Source organism: Bos taurus, chromosome 13 (genome assembly GCF_002263795.3).
Source record: "Bos taurus isolate L1 Dominette 01449 registration number 42190680 breed Hereford chromosome 13, ARS-UCD2.0, whole genome shotgun sequence".
NCBI lineage: Eukaryota > Metazoa > Chordata > Mammalia > Artiodactyla > Bovidae > Bos > Bos taurus.
In genome coordinates, this window is record NC_037340.1 from 12435854 (window position 1) to 12455906 (window position 20053).

At 43.8% G+C, this 20053-nt stretch overlaps 1 protein-coding gene across 3 annotated transcripts in view; it reads right to left on the reverse strand.

Moving 5' to 3' along the window:
• Nucleotides 1–1111: 1111 nt before the first annotated feature.
• The window catches only part of PROSER2 (proline and serine rich 2), a 42211-nt gene continuing 23269 nt past the window's right edge, over nucleotides 1112–20053 (reverse strand). For 2 of the 3 annotated variants that reach the window (XM_005214100.5, XM_025000859.2), the window contains exons 3-4: nucleotides 5690–5942; nucleotides 2603–4055 (exon numbers count right to left, since the gene is read on the reverse strand). In XM_005214100.5, coding sequence (XP_005214157.1) covers nucleotides 3082–4055; nucleotides 5690–5942 — 1227 coding nt within the window. In that variant the 3' untranslated portion in view covers nucleotides 2603–3081. Of the gene's footprint in view, nucleotides 4056–5689; nucleotides 5943–20053 lie in introns of all 3 variants that reach the window. The other variant, NM_001102526.1, reaches the window with a different exon arrangement.

Here is a 20053-nt window from a genome sequence, read left to right on the forward strand (position 1 = left end):
GTGATACTATATGGTATTTGTCTTTGACTTACTTAGTATGATAATCTCTAGGTCCGTCTATGTTGCTGCAAATGGCATTTTTTAGAGAACAGTTCTAATTTTTTTAAAACAAAACATTCAATCAGTCTTCAGGGTTCCTTCCATAAGACCTGACTTATCAATTCTATGAAACTCTTGGGGAGCCTACATTGGAGGCCACCCAATAGGAACTCTGAGTGAAGAAACCTGTTGAAGTCAGTTTGAAGTCAGCTTGTTGGGGGGAGAGGGAGGGGGAGAGAGAGCAAGAACGGAGCAGCTCCAGCTGAGCCCTCTGGTCTTGAGAGACTTGAGACACAGGAGGGATACCCCCACCTCTGCCTTTTCTCCTCCACAAGCCTTATAAGAGGGGAATGACCCTGGGCAGACAAAAGCAAAGATCAACATTTCCACCAAATTTGTGAAGATAAGCCATGCACACTAGCCAATAGAGCTGGAGGAGGTGGAGGACGCTGGACTCTTACCCTGGAAACTGCAGGGTATTAACCTTTGCAGATGACTCTGGTTTGCCAGTTTGAACACACCTGCCTAAAAGCAGAGAATCCCCCCTTCCCCCACTCCCTGCTTTTTTAAGTATTAACTTAAAGAGTTTCATCTTTATCTTAATACTTAAAATCAGTTAAAAAAAAAGTTTCATCTTTATCTTAATGGGGACTAAAATGGGGGTTGATTTACAAGCATCACTTAAAAAAAAACTGAGCACTTAGGATTCATATTTCCTTTTTGTTACAAGTTTGCTTTGAAATATGGTCCTTAAAATTCCCTTGAAGATGATCCTTTAAGGATGTCCTATCACAGAGTTATGGGAAGGAAACAAATGGCCCTCAGGAAACGAATTTTGTTAAGGTGATACATATAAATACAGGTTGGTTCATTAGTGGCTAAAATTTGAGCTTTGTACAAGATATAGGGGTTTAATTGCTAGGGTTTTGGGCACGAAGTGGCCAGAGTAAGTCAGTATAATTATGAATAAGTAGGCAGAAAACATTATGAATAAACAGAAGGAAAGAATATAACCACTTAAAAGAAAATACCTGAGAATAAGGGTAAAATGCAAAAATAAAGTTGCTTATACTTAAGAGACATCTCTAAATTTATTTTTCAAAAATATCATTATGAGAACAAATATACTAACATATAGTCAAGTTTTAATCACAATGAAGTCATAGGACAAGAAAAAAAGAATCCTCAAATACAAGAGATTTTAAAAATGTAAGCCATTTTAAAATACTGTGTAACATGGCTTCTCGCTTTATAAAAAGGAAATAACAGCCCCCAAGAATCCTTTAAACAAATCCAACATAAACAGAAGCAAAACAAAAACTATTTTTAAAAACCTGTAAAATCAAAGCACCTATTTAAATTAAGACCATCGAGAATCTATGAGATTATTTCGGGAGGACAAGAGCTAGGCAAGTCACTAAATACTGTCATTCTAAGGAAAACATTAGAATCATTTTATGTAACTTACAAGGCAAATTGATACTATGAAAAACACCCTTCACAGCACATTTAGAAGTCTGAGTTTAAATAATCTCAACAGGAAAGAAACAGATTCTGTGACAGTGGCTGAGACATACAACAAAAGACTGTGACTGTCAAGTGTGGGCCTTCCTGGTCTATTTTTAGAGGTTTTAGACTCCAGCCTGAAATAGTTTTGATAATAAAGCTGGTGGTTACAACTCAGCATGGGAGACACTGTATGGGAGAAAACCAGTTTCATGCTGTGTAACCTACTTTGCTGCTTTTTCCCTTTTAAATTAATCCTGAGATCTTGCCCATGGAACATGGGGGCTGTTAAGACTCTTGTTTCCTTCTGTTTACCAGCCACCTTGGAACATGCAAAACTAAAATTAGGTGATAAAATTAGGTTAAAATTAGGTGATACATGACATCTTTAAAAGTGTACTTCATACACATACAAAAAGTATATTTCACTAAAAAAAAAAAACCTTTCAGTAAAAAAATGAACTCTCATGCTTAGTAGGAAGCTTATTTGGATTATTAGTTTAATTGGGAACAGAACACATTGTTGAAGAAAAAGCACTTTAGTTCACCAAAATGTTATGGACATGTGTTCTTAAAAGTCTTCTTGATTAGGAAGTAATTTCTGTGGCATCATCTCAACACTGAGATGGTTTGTGTATCAAAAGAATAGGAAGTGCTTGAATCTTGCAGTTATGCAACAGGGTTTTAAGAAGTTAATATATATGTAACAATGTGTGTGCATACCACCTATATCTGTATATATGTCCCTATAAACATATATTGTGTACATGTATATACACGGTACATGATCATACACATATCTCCCAGTAACAAAGACTCTGTAGTTTGATAAGACTTTCTTAAAATTACCCCCTTTTCCAAACTGAACCCTTACATTCCATTCCCATAACTCAACATTACAGCAAATCATACCCTAAAGGCTTTAATTTTCAATTAAAAAAAAACAAAACTGGGCAAACCAAATTTTATCAAGAAACAAAGGCATATCTCAGGCTAACATACTGTCTTTCACCTTTAAAAAACTAACAAAAGACCAAAACAGTACTTTAAGACACTATGAAAATTGAACAAGCACTTCTTTATTTTCTTGAAAAGAAGGGGAAGTTCCCTTTCTTAGGGAAACGAGTATGAGATCTACACTGGCTTTCCTCTCATGCATTCGGGGATTTAAAGGTTAGATCAGAGACTCAATAACAGCCAAAAAAAAAATCAGACCCAAATCCCCTTCCTCCTAAATCCAAAAAACATACGGCATTTACAAATCATAGAAACCTGTAGGTTTTCAAGGTTATTCTCTGAGCTCTTGGAAAAGGGAAGACAAGATGTGGTGCGGGCCCTCTCACGTGGAAGGCTGTCCCAGTTCGGATGCAGAATGGAAGGGGGACAGCTCGTCTACTGACTCCCAGGCCCTCATCTCTAGTTGTCAACCGGGTACCCAGTCGGGGCTTTGCAGCTGCGCTGTGCGTATGAGCACATCCATTTTTGGCTCTGCGTACCAGGCCACCCTGCCTTCCCCCGGCGCCCACTCGCGCTCCATCATAAGTTCTCCTTCAGGAGGCCGAGCTTCCGCAGGGCCTCCCGGCGGGCCTCCTCTGTGGAGCCCCGGCCCGAGAACTGGACAGTGATACCTTGGGGTCTGAACCCCACAGTCCTGGGGAGAGAGCCTGACCGCTTCCTGGCTGCCTGGCCGCAGTCCGGCTGCTGGGGTGCAAGTCTGCTGGGGAGGGCCGGGTCCGGACGGAAGGTCACCGTCTTCCCGGTGGAGACGAAGGGCCCGGCCTGGCTCTTGAGGACATCGTGAATGCTCTGGAAGCCGTTGGCCAGCGGCAGGGGCTGTTCTGTCTGCACGCCTCTGGACTGCTGGGCGCCGCGGGCCCCTTCTCGCGTGGGGACAGCCTCCTGGGCCGGGCCTGGCTGGCTCTGCTCGGGAGAGACGCTTCTCTGCTCGGTGGGCTCGCCCCTCTGGGCCCGGTCCTCTGTCTCCCCCACGGAGAGGAAGGAGACGCCGTTGATGTTGGCCAGGACCTGGGCTTTGCGCTCCTGCACGTTGACTGCGGCCTTGGAGATGGTCTTATTGAAGTCCTTCCCCGCGCTGTTGGTCACGCTGATGTTGCTCGGGAAGCGGTGGATCTTGGGCGCTGGTTGGGCCGCATGTCGGTGCCACGGTGAGTGGTCTCCGTGTCGAGGGGCCAGAGAAGCCAGCGTCCTCCACTCTGCAGGCCTGCCCTCTTTGGACGGAGATGTGGGCGAAAGCCCTTCGTTCCCTGCGAGCTTCTCAGATATCTTCTGGGCGATGACGAGAGGAGTGGGGACCGAGCGGGGCAGTTTGGGGTGCTCTGCGGGAGGAGTGGGGGGCTCTCTCCTGGGGTGGGCTGGAGCTGCTGCAGGTGAGGCAGGTGGGGAAGATGGCAGGGCCTCAGGCCCTGGGGGGTCTGATGCGGGAGACTTCTCTGCATCCTCTTTCTTGCGTTCAAGGTCAGTGGGGTCTTCCTTTCCAAAAGGGACAGCCCCTGAAAAGTAGCAAGAATCCTCATAAGCTACGGCCACATGTAGAAATAAATGCATCGCCTTTCCTTTCCACTGACTTTACAAAGGTCTCAAGGGATGTAATACCAGTTTTAACAGTACCTCCTGTACTAAACTCCTTCTACAGCCCCTGAACTAGAGAAAGAGAAGGTAGTACGATTCTCAAAATCACAAGATAAAAGAAGTACAAGCCAGAAGCAGTCAGTACCTGGGACGCACAGGAGCCATCATCCTGAGACATGTACCGGGAGGAAACAACACCTTATGTTATAGGGGATTTTTACAAACGGAAAGGAGGCGGGGTAGTTTGTGGTACCCACCAACCCCTCCCTCAGATCCTGTAGGTAAAGGATAGTTGGATGTGTCCCTCTCCTCCAGAAATAGAAACGTTTGCCAACAGCCTCTGACAGAGGTTACTATGCCAGCCTGTGAACGTTTACTATTAATATAGTCTAACATACCTGATCATAGATCACCTAACACTTTTCTGCACTCATATCTGCTGCAAAATTGGGAACCATGTATTTATGTTTGTATCCTCAGAATCTCACACAATACCTGCCCCCAAATGGGTACTTAAAATTGTGATGAAAACATCATGTTAGAGAATTGATGGGTAAATGGCTTACAGTCAAAAAGTGTTTTCCTTAGCATAATTATACGATCTGACATGTTTTAAAGATCAGCTGGTTCAAATTTATCTTAGGAATTATTCTTCAGAGAAGTGTGATAAAAATGGGAAATTCATATTTAAGTCTCTTCTTTGAAAATTGAGCCCCATATTTGGAACATAAAATCAATAGTATGTGAAATTCTGTGTCATACACAGCGTTGCTTACAAAAAATAAAAGTGGGAGGGATATATTTCTAGAGGCATGTGACAAGTGGCAAAATTTGCAGACAGCAGGGTAAAGATATTTCCCCTCTTATTTTTCCCTCATCTTTTTTCAGTCCTTAACCCCCTACCCACATTTCCAATATTCTTTCCAACCAGGAAAAAAAAAAAAAAAACTAGAAGAAAGTTTTCTCCTTGCCCATGCCCCTCAGTTTCTGTCACAGGACTCAAGGGACAAAAAGCATAGCTCTCCTCTAACGCCACCCTGAGTCAAGCAAAATTGACAAAATAGATACTGAGCTGAATTTTTGTTCTGATCGATTTTGTTTTCCTAAACCAGCTGACTTTTCAGTTCAAATACTCCCACCTCGGAATAGGGATATAATCTTACACAAGAGAGGAGATTAAACTTCAAGGGCTAAAGTACTAGTCTTTTGTATGTTTTCTTTGTAGAATGGAATTGTTACCTGAAGCCATTTCCAGTTCCCTTTCTTTCTTTTATCCACACATGCAATCTGCTTGTTCAACTGATTGGTCTCATTCTTTATTCTCACCCTGTTGGAATTTCCCTTCCTATGTTGTCATCCTAATATGCCATGAAAATACCTATTTGGTTGGTCAGTCAAACTACAGAGAGGATGCTTCCACCCTACAAAAAATCTGATCAGCCCCACAAGCTTCACAAGCTTCCATACAGGCTAGAAACACAGAGACCATGAGAAGAAGGAGGGCTCTGTGTCTGGCACCACACAAGGAGCCACGTCAGGCTGCTCCTGTCCTCACCTGCGGTCTCCTTCACCACCCTAAGGCTCTCAGGCTCCCCGGCTCCAGGGCCCGGCTGCACCAAGTCCACGACATCCTCTGGCTCGGAGGGAGCGGAAGTGCTCTCTTCCAGAGACCTCGGAGAGTGCCACTGGGCGTCACCAGCACACAGGACCTTCTCCTCAAAGTCATCTTCCAGGGAATCAATTGTCTCTTCAAAAAACAGGAGGACGTCCTTTTCCTCGTGTGTGAGGTACTTCAGGCTCTCATCATCCTGTACAAAATGTATGGGCGTGAGGAATGAGATAAAGCCAACAGTGGCTTCACAGAAGGGAAAAACCCACAACAACACAGGGATCAATACAGAGCCCAGGGTGGAAATCATGGACCCTCCAGTTTCCCACCTGGGGAGAGTGTACCACCCAGGTAACTGCGCCGGCACACCTCTGCCTGTGTGTCCCTCACCATTAGACCTGCATGGAGAAGGAGGTTGTCCAAAAGGTGTGGCAAATTATGGATCTTAGACAGTTTTGTTCCTGGTGAGTCAATGACAAGAAAGCAATTCTTCAGTATCTCCAGAAGAGGCCTTTTCAACTCATCGCTAACAGATACACTTGGTTTCAGTGGGGGGATCTCCGGTTAAAGATGGTGGAGTAAACTTACATATTTAGCTCATCTCCCTCCAGAAACCTTACTAAAACAAAAATGGGCTTTATTTTTTTTTTAAATACAAGTCACAAAGACAACTATAATAGGAAAAGAGGTGACAGCAATATTTGGGAAGGTAGACAGCAGAAAGAAAGGTGGGAACTGACGCAAAAGACCCAAGAAAGGTGAATTTTAGTCAGCAGCTGGGGGCAGGCAGAAACCAACTTCCTGTGGTCTGGGGCTCAGACTTCACAGGGGTCAGCACAGTGTGGGGGTGCTGGGAGGTTCTGGAAGTCTGGCTAAGATGACGTTGAAAAGAGCAGAACTGGATGAGAGGCTCTTTCAGAAGCAACTAGGTCACCCAGGCAGAAAACTAGACGTTTATTCTTAAGGTAAAAGAGGGATCAGAAGGGGTGGGGGCATCAAGCTGAGTTTACGGTGAAGAACCATACTGATAAAGGGGAGTCAGGGAATCAAACTGACCCTCTCTGGACAGAGGATCAGAAGGACCTTCTCTGGGGAACTGAATGGTCCAAGTGTCAAGAGGCTCCAAAAGATCACTCTACCAGTGAAGTTACAGTCAACCACCCCAGCACAGAATATTTATAATCAGTTTAATATCTCACTCTTAAGCATGTGCATAGAGCTAATGACCACCAAGCAGGCGAGAAAAACCTTTAAGGAAAAAGACACATCAAAACAAGAAGGACAAAAAGGCAACTTACAAGAAATAAACCATGCAGAATGCTGGAAATTCCAAGAAAATCATGAACATTCTCAGAGAGATCAGAGGAGAGACTGAATCCATAAACTAGAATCTGATGCTACTTTAAAAAACTAGAAGAAAAGAGCTCTTAGATATTAAAATGACAGGAAAAAAAGAAAAGTCTAGAAATAAACTAGAGTAACTGGAAAAGCACAACAAAAAAGTTAAAAAAAAAAAACAAAACACATTTTTTAAAGCAGAAAATTAGAGAATATGCGTGGGAGGGCCAACAACTGAATAAGAATTCCAGAAACAGGAATCAGGAAGAACAGAGGGGAGGAAATGATCAAAGTAAACAGGCAAGATAATTCAAGGAAATGCCCTTAAACAGAAGGATGCAAGTTTCCAGATCAAAGGGTTGTGAGAACGACCTGATAAACAAGTATAAAACAGTGCTACACCAAGGCCCACCCCTTGAAGTTTCAGCCACAGGAGATCAGTTATAAAGTTATAATTAAAATGGTATTTTATCAGTGTACAAATGACGAATGAACAGAAAAGAGAACCTGGAAACAGCCTGACCCATGCACTGTCACCTGATTTACAACCAAGGAACCTGCAGTGGGCAAACACTGATCTTTTCAAGCAGTTGTGCTGGAAACAGTGAATCGTGACCTCACACCATCCACAAAAGTTCATTCTGATGAACTGTAATGGGCCTTCAATCTGTTTTAACAGACCCTCCAGGTAATACTGATGCACTAACATTTGATATGCATTGATCTGGTTTATTTTCTCTCAATAATATCTTGTAGTTTCCAGTACACAGATTTTACGCAGTTTTTGTTATTTCTCTTCTTAGGTATTTGATGTTTTGTGATGCTATTAGAAATGGCATCACTTTAAAATATTTGTATTTATTTATTTGGCTGCACTGGGTCTTAGTTGCAGCATGTGGGATCTACTTCCCTGACCAGGGATCGAACCTGGGCCCCCTGCATTGGAAGCGGGAATCTTAGCCACTGGACCACTGGATCGCTCAGATATGGCATCACTTTTTAATGTCTTCTAATTGTTGCTGGTCTGTAGAAATACAAGATATACTGACCTTGAAATAAGTAAATTTAACAAACTTGCTGCACAATACTAAGTTTGTAGGTTCTTTTCAGTATTGTGCATATACAGTGGTGTCTGTAAATGAAAGACTTTTATTTCCTCCTTTCCATTCCTCATGCCTTTCATTTTTTTCATTTTGCTTTATTCTACCACCAGGGTCCTCCAGTTAGCTGAACAGGAGTGGCATTTTTGTCTTTTGCCCAATGTTAGGGAGAACGTTTTCCATATTTCACCATTAAGCACAGTGTTTGTTGTAGGTTTTTTAAAAAAAATGATATTCATCAGATTAAGAAAGCTGTCTTCCAAAAAAAAAAAAAAAGAAAGCTGTCTTCCATTCCTAGTTTGCTAAGTGTGTTTCTTTAAAATAATGAATGGGTTTTAAACTCTGTCAAAGGCTTTTTCTTCCTTTGTTGCAGTGGGTCTCAGCTAGGAGTGATTTTACCCTGCATGGGCACTGGCAATGTCCAGAGACAATTCTGGTGTCACAATTTTCTCTTAATTCTGTTAATGCACTCAAGTACAATGATTGATTTTCAACTATTACCAACCTTGCATTCTTGGAATAAGTCCGACTTGGTTGTGATTCTATCCTTTTTATACATCACTGAATGTGATTTGCTAATATTTTGTTTAGAATTTTTGCATATATATTAACAAGACATAATAATTTTCATTGTCATCAGGTTTTGTATGTATTTCCTTTTTCAACTTTAAACTTAGAAAATAGTGTGCTCTAAGATTTTAGTTCACAGAATATCTTTTTGCTCCACTTCTTTTAAAAAAATATTTGTTTATTTATTTGGCTGCACCAGGTCTTAGCTGTGGCGCTCGGGATCTTCGATCTTTAGTGCAGCACGTGGGATCTTTAGTTGCATCGTGTGAACTCTTAGTTGCGGCACGTGGGATCTAGTTTCCCGACTAGGGATCAAACCTGGGCAGCCTGCATTGGGAGTGTGGAATCTTAGCCGCTGGACCACCAAGGAAGTCCCTTTGCTCCACTTCTTCTGAGGCTGAGTGGGGTTGGGGAAGGAACAGACTGATTTTAAGAGCAATTTTTTTTCCAGTTGAAATTGTAATAGTTTCATATTAACTAGATCTCTCTAAGTTTGTCAGCTTACATACCTAACAGTTGTGTAGCCCCTAAAAACTTCTATTTTCCTTCTAATAAGAGGCTTGGTCTGAAGAACATTAGGAGAGTAGCAGGATACTATAGGGGGAAATGGGCACAATGCATTCCTTATTTAATACTTTTTATTGAGCACTGAACCAAAGAAGAGAGGAGCAGATTTTAAAAGAACTAGTGTAATATCTTACAAGTTCTCTGTGTCTACAGAATATTTGACTAATGGGTTCACACTTTATTCTGAGAACTCCAGGATCTGGCCCTACCTAGCTTTTAAATGTCACTCCTACTTCTTTCCCCTGTCTACTCTATAGCAGGGCTGATAAACTTTTTTCTGTAAAGGGCCAGATAATAAACATTTTGGGCTTTGCACTCTTAATGGTGGCAACTGTTCCACTCTTGTCAATGTGGTGTGAAAGCTACACGAGATATGTAAATGAATGAGCTTAGCTTTGTTACAATAAAACTTTATTTACAAAAACAGGCTGGGGGGCCAGATTTAGTCCACAGGCTGGGGTTTGCTAATTCTTGCCCTATGATCAAATCAAATCACTTGCTATTTCCTACACCTGTTTCTCTGTCAGCAATGCCCATGTCTACACAGCCACATCTACCTGTCCTTCCTGATCCAATTTAAATGTCACCACACCTCCAGCCTACTCCCATAACATCCACTGAATCATGCATTCAAATATTTGAGCATCTAGTAAGCACTGGGCAATGTAAATACAAGGGTGTAAATGATGTTCTTGCTGTCTGGTTTAGTCCCTTTAATGAGGGCTTCAGACAAGAAAATAAACACTTACTTTACTGGGTGGAAAAGACTATGACAAGGTGACTATGGGGTGTTAGAGAAACACAGAATGGGCATCAGTTCACACTTTGGGGACAAGGAGTCTGATATGGAAAAATTCTGGAGAAGAAACGATTGTCACTAATATTGAAGAATTGGGTGAAAATTAAACAAAAAGAATCCAGGGATATGTATTTTGGAGAGATCCTGTTGGCCGTAGTGTGGAAAACAGGAAAGAGTTCAGACAACTGAATACAGAAACAATTTAGACAAAAGTTAAAAGTCACCTAAAGAAGAGCCGTGGTGATGGGAGAAGGAGAGAGAAGGAGATGGAGCTGAGGGATGTTTAACAGGAAGGATCAACTCTTTGTATAAAATTCTATTTTTTACTGTAGTTGTTCATCACCCATGCATTTTCCTTTTGCTAGACTTAACAGGAAAGACCCACATCTGAGGTATCCATGAACTCTGCACAGAGCTGTCGCGTGTCCAGGAGGCAGGCACTGGAACCATTGTCAGCTGCCTCCTCACCATGAAGGTCTGTCCTGGTGCTGTGGCCACCAGACACACAGCTTTCATAACAAATCCAGCAATGCTACTCAATCTGTGATTTTTCTAGATTTAGTGCATGTTGGTGGGATCATCTTGGTCACTGTATGGCACAGAGCTTCCCGTCTCCTCTTTCCTGTCTGCCTCAGTCTTGCTGGATTATCGTGCGTCCATCATTCAGCACATGCCACCCCACATGACTCCCAGAGTCACCATAAGACATTTCTCATTTTTCTTCTCTCCATGCAAAGCCAACAAATTGCCAACATCTGTTGGATCATAGAAAAAGCAAGAGAATTCCAGATAAACTTCTGCTTCATTGACTACACTAAAGCCTTTGACTGTGTAGATCACAACAAACTGTGGAAAATTCTTAAAGAGATGGAAATACTAGACAACCTTACCTGCCTCCTGAGAAACCTGTATGCAGGTCAAGAAGCAACAGTTAGAACATGGAACAATGGGCTAGTTCAAAATTGGGAAAGGAGTACGTCAAGGCTATATATTATCACCCTGCTGATTTAACATATGCAGAGTACATCATCTGAAATGTTGGGCTGGATGAAGCACAAACTGGAGTCAAGATTGCTGGGAGGAATATCAATAACCTCAGATATGCAGATGATACCACCCTTATAGCAGAAAGTGAAAAGGAATTAACAGCCTCTTGATGAAGGTGAAAGGGGAGAAGGCTTAAAACTCAACATTCCAAAAACGAAGATCATGGCATCCGGTCCCATCACTTTATGGGAAATAGATGGGAAAACAATGGAAACAGTGACAGACTTTATTGTGGTGGACTCCAAAATCACAGCAGATGGTGACTGCAGCCATGAAATTAAAAGACGCTTACTCCTTGGAAGAAGTTATGACAAACCTAGACAGCATATTAAAAAGCAGAGACATTACTTTGCCAACAAAGGTCCATCTAGTCAAAGCTATGGTTTTTCCAGCGGTCATGTATGGATGTGAGAGTTGGACTGTGAAGAAAGCTGAGCACCAAAGAATTGATGCCTTTTAACAGTGGTGTTGGAGAAGACTCTTGAGAGTCCTGTGGGTTGCAAGGAGATCAAATCAGTCAATCCTAAAGGAAATCAGTCCTGAATATTCATTGGAAGGACTGATTTTGAAGCTCCACTACTTTGGCCACCTGATGTGAAGAGCCAACTCATTGGAAAAGACCCTGATGCTGGGAAAGATTTGAAGGCAGGAGGAGAAGGGATGACAGAGGATGAGATGGTTGGATGGCAGACTCAATGGACATGAGTTTGAGCAAGCTCCTGGAGATGGTGAAGAACAGGGAAGCCTGATGTGCTGCAGTCCATGGGGTTGCAAAGAGTTGGATATGACTGAGTGACTGAACATGCAAAGCAGTTCAGCTCAGTGATTCAACAACAACAGAAAATGCTGCAAGTCTAAAAGGATTAGGGTTTTTAGCATGATGAGGGCTTCCCTGGTGGCTCTTTACCAGTTGGTTAAGAATCTGCCTGCAATGCAGGAGACCCAGGTTCAATCCCTGGGTTGGGAAAATACCCTGGAGAAGGAAATGGCAAGCCACTCCAGTATTCTTGCCTGGAGAATTCCATAGACAGAGGAGCCTGGTGGGCTACAGTCCATGGGGTTGCAAAGAATCCGACACGACTGAATCAGAGCGACTTTCACATTAGCATGACAAATGTCCCTCTAGTTAATAATTACAACCACCACCGATGTCGTTAGGGTGACATAAAAATGCTAATAACCAAGAACAAAGATAAACGTTAAGCCCAACTTTTCACTGAATCAAATGTCTTGGGAAATAAACTACTGCTCTCTACCCTCTTCCTCCTACTTTGACTTTCCCAACTCTGTGTTTCTATTCCCTGGATTTTGAGATAATCTACTTTGGGAGGTACCATGATTTCTGTTTGGTTGGACAGACAGTAGAATTAAATAGGCAGCTGGGCTGGAAGAAACCATCAACTTAAGACACATGCCCATTTCACACATTAAGTGAGGAGCAGATATGAGAATGGGGGACTTCCCTGGTGGTCCAGTGGTTAAGACTCTAGGCTGCCAATGCATGGGGCCTGGGTTCAATCCCTAGTCAAGAAAATTAGATTCCACTTGCTGTGCAGCACAGCCAAAGATTTAAAACAAAACAAAACAAAAAGTAAGAATGGGTTATATAAACCTGGCACATCTAATCCAACCTCAGAGCAAGGAGTCCCAACATCAGATTTCATTTGGAGAGTAAGCTTAGGAAGGGAAGCTCCCATTCAACCATTTGATATCGTGCAACAAACTGTGGGAGTCAGGGGCTGAGAGAAGCAACCCAGAGAGCATGCAACCCATCCAGCTCCCTCCCTGAAAGTGTGAAAACCGGCTGCAGAGGCAATGCTGTGACTTCCTAAGTGGCTCAAGTATTTCCTAGAGTGGCCAAGGCCAGAACTAGTTTTCTGCTTGCTCTCTGTTCTCTCTAGTCATTTCCCTTTCTAATCACATACTAATCCAAGACCTGTGCTTGGATGCCTGCTGTTCTTGTACGTCTGATCCTGGAGTTCCTCAAGCTGACATTTCTGCCTCAGTGTTACTGTAAAACACGAGACATAAATCAATTTTAATGGGGCAGGTCAGCAGTCGGAGCCCCTGGTCCTGGCAGACTCAGATTCTTGCATCCTCCTCTGTCCAGCCTCTCTCGCTCGAGTTAAGAGTGTGGAGGACGGGCTGGGTGACTTGTTCACGATCAGTCTGGCCTTGAGCCTTGACCAAGGGCCAAACACGCCGTGGGCTCAGTCTGTTGACTAATTCCCCAAACACGCCGCTGCCCTCCACATGACCCTGCACTCTGCGTACCCAGGAGAGTCAAGGAAGCAGAAACAGAGGGAAGCCCCAGTGGTGAGGGCCGAGGGTTCAGGGCCAGGAAAGGAGCAGACGGTAGGTGGCCGAGAGAGCTCCCGTCTGTGTCTCTGTCCCTGGGAGATGCTGCTGCTGCCTCTCTCGGGCAGGGATATTAAAGAGGAAGACCTCAGCCTTGGGGAACCCTGACAGGCAAGGAGGCACGCACAGGCGCATCTATGGAGCCAGGAAGTGGACGGGAGGCTGGCCAGGGCCAGGGGCAGCTGGAGGGCCGGGAAGTGACTGCTAGAGAGCTCGGGGTTTGTTTTGGATGACAAAGATGTTCTAATTTGGCCATGATGATGGCTACACATCTCTGTGAACCTACTGAAAACCACTGAATGGCATATTATAATGGGTGAGCCACAGGGTCTGTGAATTATATGTCAATACAGCTGTCATAATATGTTTAAGAAAAAAAATGCAAGGCAGCAGCCTGGGGGCCCCACAAGAGGAGGGAAGAGAGCTGGCATCCTGGTGGGGTGGCCCCCACTTGATCGCTGGTGCTACTGGACAGGAGACATGCTAACTCAGTCCCCGGAAAACTAAGCGGAGAGGGAATGAGGATAAAACACACACCAGCTTTCTTGGAAAGGGTGAATGGGAGAGAATGTACGTTTGTCCCTATCATTTGGAAGGTGGTAGGAGAAGGCAATGGCACCCCACTCCAGTACTCCTGCCTGGAAAATCCCCTGGATGGAGGAGCCTGGAAGGCTGCAGTCCATGGGGTCGCTAAGGGTCGGACACGACTGTGCGACTTCACTTTCACGTCTCACTTTCATGCATTGGAGAAGGAAATGGCAACCCACTCCAGTGTTTTTGCCTGGAGAATCCCAGGGACAGGGGAGCCTCGTGGGCTGCCGTCTATGGGGTCACAGAGTCAGACACGACTGGAGTGGCTTAGCAGCAGCAGCAGTAGGCTGACAGAATTTTTTTTTAAACCCCCCTTCTATCAACGGAGTTTTTATTTTTAAAATGTTTTCCCTCGTAATATTCACTTCCTTTTTAAAAAATTGGAGTATAGGTGCTTTACAATGTTGTGTTAGTTTTTGTACCACAATGTGAATCAGCCATATATCCCTTCCCTCTTGAGCCTCCCACCCACCCCCATCAATGAAGTTTTTAAAGTGCATATTTGGGCTGTGGAGTAAAGGGAGGTTCTTTATGGATACAAATCTCCAGATGCTAAAAGAAAAGCTAAAAGAACCGTCTAGGAAACCATCTCTCACCTGTGCTACCCCTCCCACCACACTGCCTGCGGGTGGGGTCTACAAGCCTCCCAGGAAAACACTGCTTTGCTTCAAGAACTTGGGAGTACAGACATTTCTACCCTAATCTGTGTACTGTGACAGTGAAGAAATAATTTCTAATGTATTCAAACCAGAAAATTCAAAACACCAAATCTACTACTGTAACTGTAACACGCAAGCTTGAGTCTCCTAGGAGTAGGACAGAGTCCTGGTCTCTCCGAGGTCTACCCTCTCCAGCAAAGATGACAGCACCAGCGTCCCTCTGGTCCCGGTAGGGCTCCGAGAGGAACAAACTCTGGCCGGATGACAAACTCTTCCAGCGAATCTGACCAGTAGTGATAACAGTCAGCAATTCTAGACATCCTTATGGGAATTCTGGGGTGGGACAGGAGATGTGTTTGTAGGGAAATGGCAGAGAGGATAAAACCTTTATATTGCTGAACAAAAAAGTCAAGAAGGCTTAAAACACTCATACTAAAATAGCAGCAGCAGAGTTAGTTGCTCAGTTGTGTCCGACTCTTTGTGATCCCATGGACTGTAGCCCCTCCCCGGCTCCTCTGTCCAGGGTATTCTGGACAGGGTATTCCAGGGTATTCTCCAGGCAGGAATACTGGAGTGGGTTGCCATTTCCTCCTCCAGGAGATCTTCTGGACTCAGGGATTAAATCTGAGTCTTTGGCATTTCAGACAGATCCGTTACTATCTGAGCCACCAGGGAAGCCCCCAAAACCCCACTTTAAAAAATCCTGAATTAATTCAGTTTTGAGGCTTCTTTTCTACCTTCGTCTTCTTTTATTTTTCTATCTTTTGGCCACACTGCACAGCATATGGGATCTTAGTTCCACAACCAGGGATCCATCCTGCACCCTCTGTGTTAGAAGGGTGGAGTCTTAACCACTAGACCATCTGGGAAATCCCATGTTTTTTTTCTTTTGTTTTGCTTTTCTTTTAAGCAAAGAAATTGGGTTCAATGGCAAATTAAGACAATGGTGATGACTCCCTGTGAGGGAGGGGGAAAAAATGAACCAGCAGAAATCACCTGTATCTTAAACCAAAAAGAAAGGGGGAGGATGGAAATTATGAACATTGTTGTTGTTCAGTTGCTAAATCCTGTCCGACTCTTTGCGACCCCACGGACCACAGCATGCCAGGCTTCCCTGACCTTCACTATCTCCCAGGGTTTGCTCAAACTCATGTCCATTGAGTCGGTGATGCCATCCAACCATCTCATCCTCTGTTGCCCCCTTCTCCTCCTGCCCTCAATGTTTCCTAGCATCAGGGTCTTTTCCATTGAGTCGGCTCTTCGCATCAGGTGGCCAAAGTATTGGGGCTTCAGCATCAGTCCTTCCAATGAATATTCAGGGTTTATTTCCTTTAGGATTTGCTGGTTTGATCTCCTTGCTGTTCAAGGGTCTCAAGAGTCTTCTCCAGCGCCACAATTACAAAATATTATGATGGCTAAAAAAATTTCTTGAGATGAACCCAGATCTCTTAACCCCTACTCTCCTGGGTTAGGCCACCTTGGGTGTTTGTTTTGGCAGAATCTGAGTTGATGCTCACATTTTCTTCCTAGAGACACCAAAATGATCTCCCTGACACCTGAGTAAGGCTTTACTAATTTAAAAACCCAAGTTGATGAGAGCCCCCACCCCCAACACACCAAATAGGAGCTGAAACTCAACACAGGGGCAGCAAGAAGAGAATAGGAATCAGTCTCTTCTGTGAATGCCACGCTTACTTTGGCAACCTCATAAGAAAGCCCATAAGTACATGTGGCCTTTCCCACGGTTTCATCACAGGGATTTAATTATGGTGATTTTTAACTAGTCCCCATTGTAATTTTTCACTATGGTTAACGTAAACCTGTACTTCTGGCCGGAAAGAGACACAAACAAGCCAGTGGGGGATGAGATATGTGTGCAGTTTTGATTATAGATCAAAAGAGTCATGGCTTTGAGAGCTGCCTTGAACTTCTCTGAACTGGCAATGTTATAAAGCTGTCCTGACCGATATGGGAACGCCTTAAGTGCATGGCGTCATGTGTGAGACCCCACATAAGCTTGTCACACGTCCCAGAGCTCCACGCGGCCATCGGGTCACCACACTGTGAGGTCCCCAAAAGATTAAAGTCGAGTTTTATTCCATCACCTATCTGATCTGGTGTATAGCAGGCATTTACTCCATGTTTACTGAATTGACCTCTCATCAAAGTATTTAGCTTTGTTTTAAAATAGCCGTCCTGTCCAGGAAGTTTTGGGTTCAATCTGGGGAAGGAGCCAGAGCTCAAAGGACAGTGGGGTTGCCACTGACCAGCCTCTCCTCCTTTCCACGCCTCTGTTCTGTGTCTTCTCCTTGAAACTGTCTGGTAACCAGCGTGTCAGATTCTTAGTGTCCTGTTTGGACCTCAGTGGAGCCAGTGTGGAGACAGCCTCACCTCCACTTGTTTTACCTTCTTCTTCCACAACTGATGGGTGAGACCAAACGACCTCAGAGGTTTGGGAGAGGGAAGGGGTGGTCAGGAGCTGACAACTGCTATCTGATCACAGCCTCATTCTGTGACTTAAGGGCCACAGGATTTGTCTGCTGAGGGACCAGGGAGGGTTTCAAGACAGCTTAAAGGAAAGGAAAGGCGAAGTCGCTCAGTCGTGTCTGACTCTTTGCAACCCCATGGACTATAGCCTACCAGGCTCCTCCATCCCTAGGATTTTCCCTAGGGAAAATCTGGAGTCGGTTGCCATTTCCTTCTCCAGGGGATCTTCCTGACCCAGGGACTGAACCTGGGTTTTCCACATTGCAGGCAGATGCTTTACCTTCTGAACCACCAGGGAAGCAGCTTACTGGATATCAAAACTTCAAAAATGTAGCAATGAATTTAGGTCATCATTTTTGCCCAAGCTAGAGGTAAAAATGAATAGGAAGTATGCTTGGGGACTTGGGATGTTTCCAATCCACTCTCAAAGTGGCACACAAATCACGAAATTCCTTAATTCCTACAGTATTCAGAGGGTCCTGCTCTTTCCAGCTAGCCAAATCATATTCTTTCCTGGAAGAAGCTCCAGGGTGCCCGCAGGCAGAACAGACTTCAGACTGTGTTCAGTCAAAGAACCTAGGGATCCTGGCATGGGGCAGCACTGGTCCCTGGCAGTGAACCCCAGAGGTCTGATGAGACGCATGAGTGTCTGAGATACTCTCCTTAAGAGATTAGGAATATAGGTCACCTACACCCAACTAACCTCTTGAGTGATAAAGAGTTCATTTACTTCACCTTCCTAGAATAGCCTAGGTCATAACCGCAGCCATGTGGATAGCCACAACAATCCTACCTAAGCAGCTCTTTCAATTTTTAACTTGTACTGGGTCAGGAGAAAGGGTTCTAAAGAACAAAGATCTGTTCTCTTCCAGGCAACGAGAGTTTAAAAGCTTTACGATACTCTCCTTTAACATTAGGCATTAATGTTTATCTTCTTCTTAAAATAACATTTGCTTAAAAGAAATACCCACTTCTATAAATTGGAATCAGACTGCCTTCTAAAAGTTATTTATTTAGCCTCCCTGGGTCTTAGCTGCAGCACGTAGGATCTAGTTCCCTGACCAGGGATTGAACCTGGGCCCCCTGCATTGGGAAGGCAGTCTGAGCTTCAGGGAAGTACCAGAACTTGACTATCTTTTACTTAAAGACTCTTACAAGGGGTGCATTTAATCCCATACAGTCTGGAGGCCTAAAAACACTATTGCTGATGAATCTTTTATGAGGTCAGAGAATCAAGAACAGGGAGTATAGAAACTACTACGGTTGATTCTCATTCTAAAGAGACAAATCATAAAAAGACTAAGTATTTAGAGTAAAAACATATAGATCCTCCCCAAATTTAGACTCTTAGAAAGCAGAGTATAAGGATAACAAATTTTTTAAAAACTTAGAGATTCTGTAGTGGTGTAGACAGTCCACTCATTCAAGGGAACCTGGCTGCTAATATGGTGTTTTATAAAAGTCAAATGTTCCACAGGCATTTAGGAAACTCTAGTTGCCATTTAAAATCAAATGCCAGATTTTCTCAGTGTGTCAGTTCTATCTAAGCAAGACACACAACTGTGAAATAAAAAGAGATGACAACTAAAGTTGGCCCAGTGATTTTTCCATGAAGCGAAATGCTTGAAGCTTAAAAAGAGTCCACTGGTCTAGGTAGAAAGTACTGGAATGGGATGGGAGCACAACCTCCATCAGACAGTGAGAAGCAGGTAGATGAGTGGGGTATGGACCGAATCAAGCAAACATAATATAAGAATATAACTGAATGACGTGCTTCATAAAAGTATAGATTCCGTAATGCTGTTTCCACAACTATTCTCTATTACATAAAAGGATGAACATACAGATGAATCAAATATGTCACAGTGTTACTGTAAGATTTTACCAGATAGAAAAGAATAGAGGGCAGGCATTCTTTAATTTAAATTCAAGGTGATGCCCCACAATAAGATGGGTGGAATTACAAAATGGGCGAGACATTGGGTGGGAGGAGGGAGAGTTCTCCTTTTACCATCTCTTCTTCACTGGTCAAAGCAAGACGTTCAGAAGGCTACTGATAAGAGGTGGATAGAAGAGAGAACATGGGCCCAAGCAAGATGAAGAGGCAAAAAGAAGTGGTGCTGTTCTCCACCCGGGGCTAACAGGGCACTTGGAGAAGCTGGTACCAGCAATTAGGAAGCACCGGTTAGACACTGGGCATTTCATCTCTACAGTAACCCTGGAGAAAGAAATCGCTATCCCTCTCAGCCCCCCACCCCTTTTTGAACTGATGGAGAAAGTGATTAAGTAGCTGTTCCGGCTTACAAAGGGAGGCAAATTTAACTTGAACCCAGGCATGTCTCCAATATCCTGTGTTTATTACTATTCTGAGCTGCTTTTCAGGCTACTGAGTAGCATCAGTAAGGAAGAAAGCAACTGGAAAAATGCATACAGATTTCTTGGAGGGCTTAAGAGGAATTATAAACACCTTGGGGAACGGCCTTCTGATCTATGCTTGGCTCCACTGTGGAACCGGCGTCCCCCAGCACCGGCCCACAAACGCCTTCCAGCACAGGCAGCTCAGAGCTGTAAGGCTGTGCTCACCTGCTCACCTTGACCCCCTGGGGTTTACAAATGTAAGAGATCTACAGTCTTTCTCGTCTTTGAGCCGAAAGGTATTTCTAATATTTTACCATAAATACATCCATGATAACAGTTTCACAATAAACCATTTCTCCCTGTGACTGGAGCTGAAACTTAACAGACCTCCTTTCAAAGAAGAGCTTTGGTCTCTGAAGATGACTCCCTGGGTCTA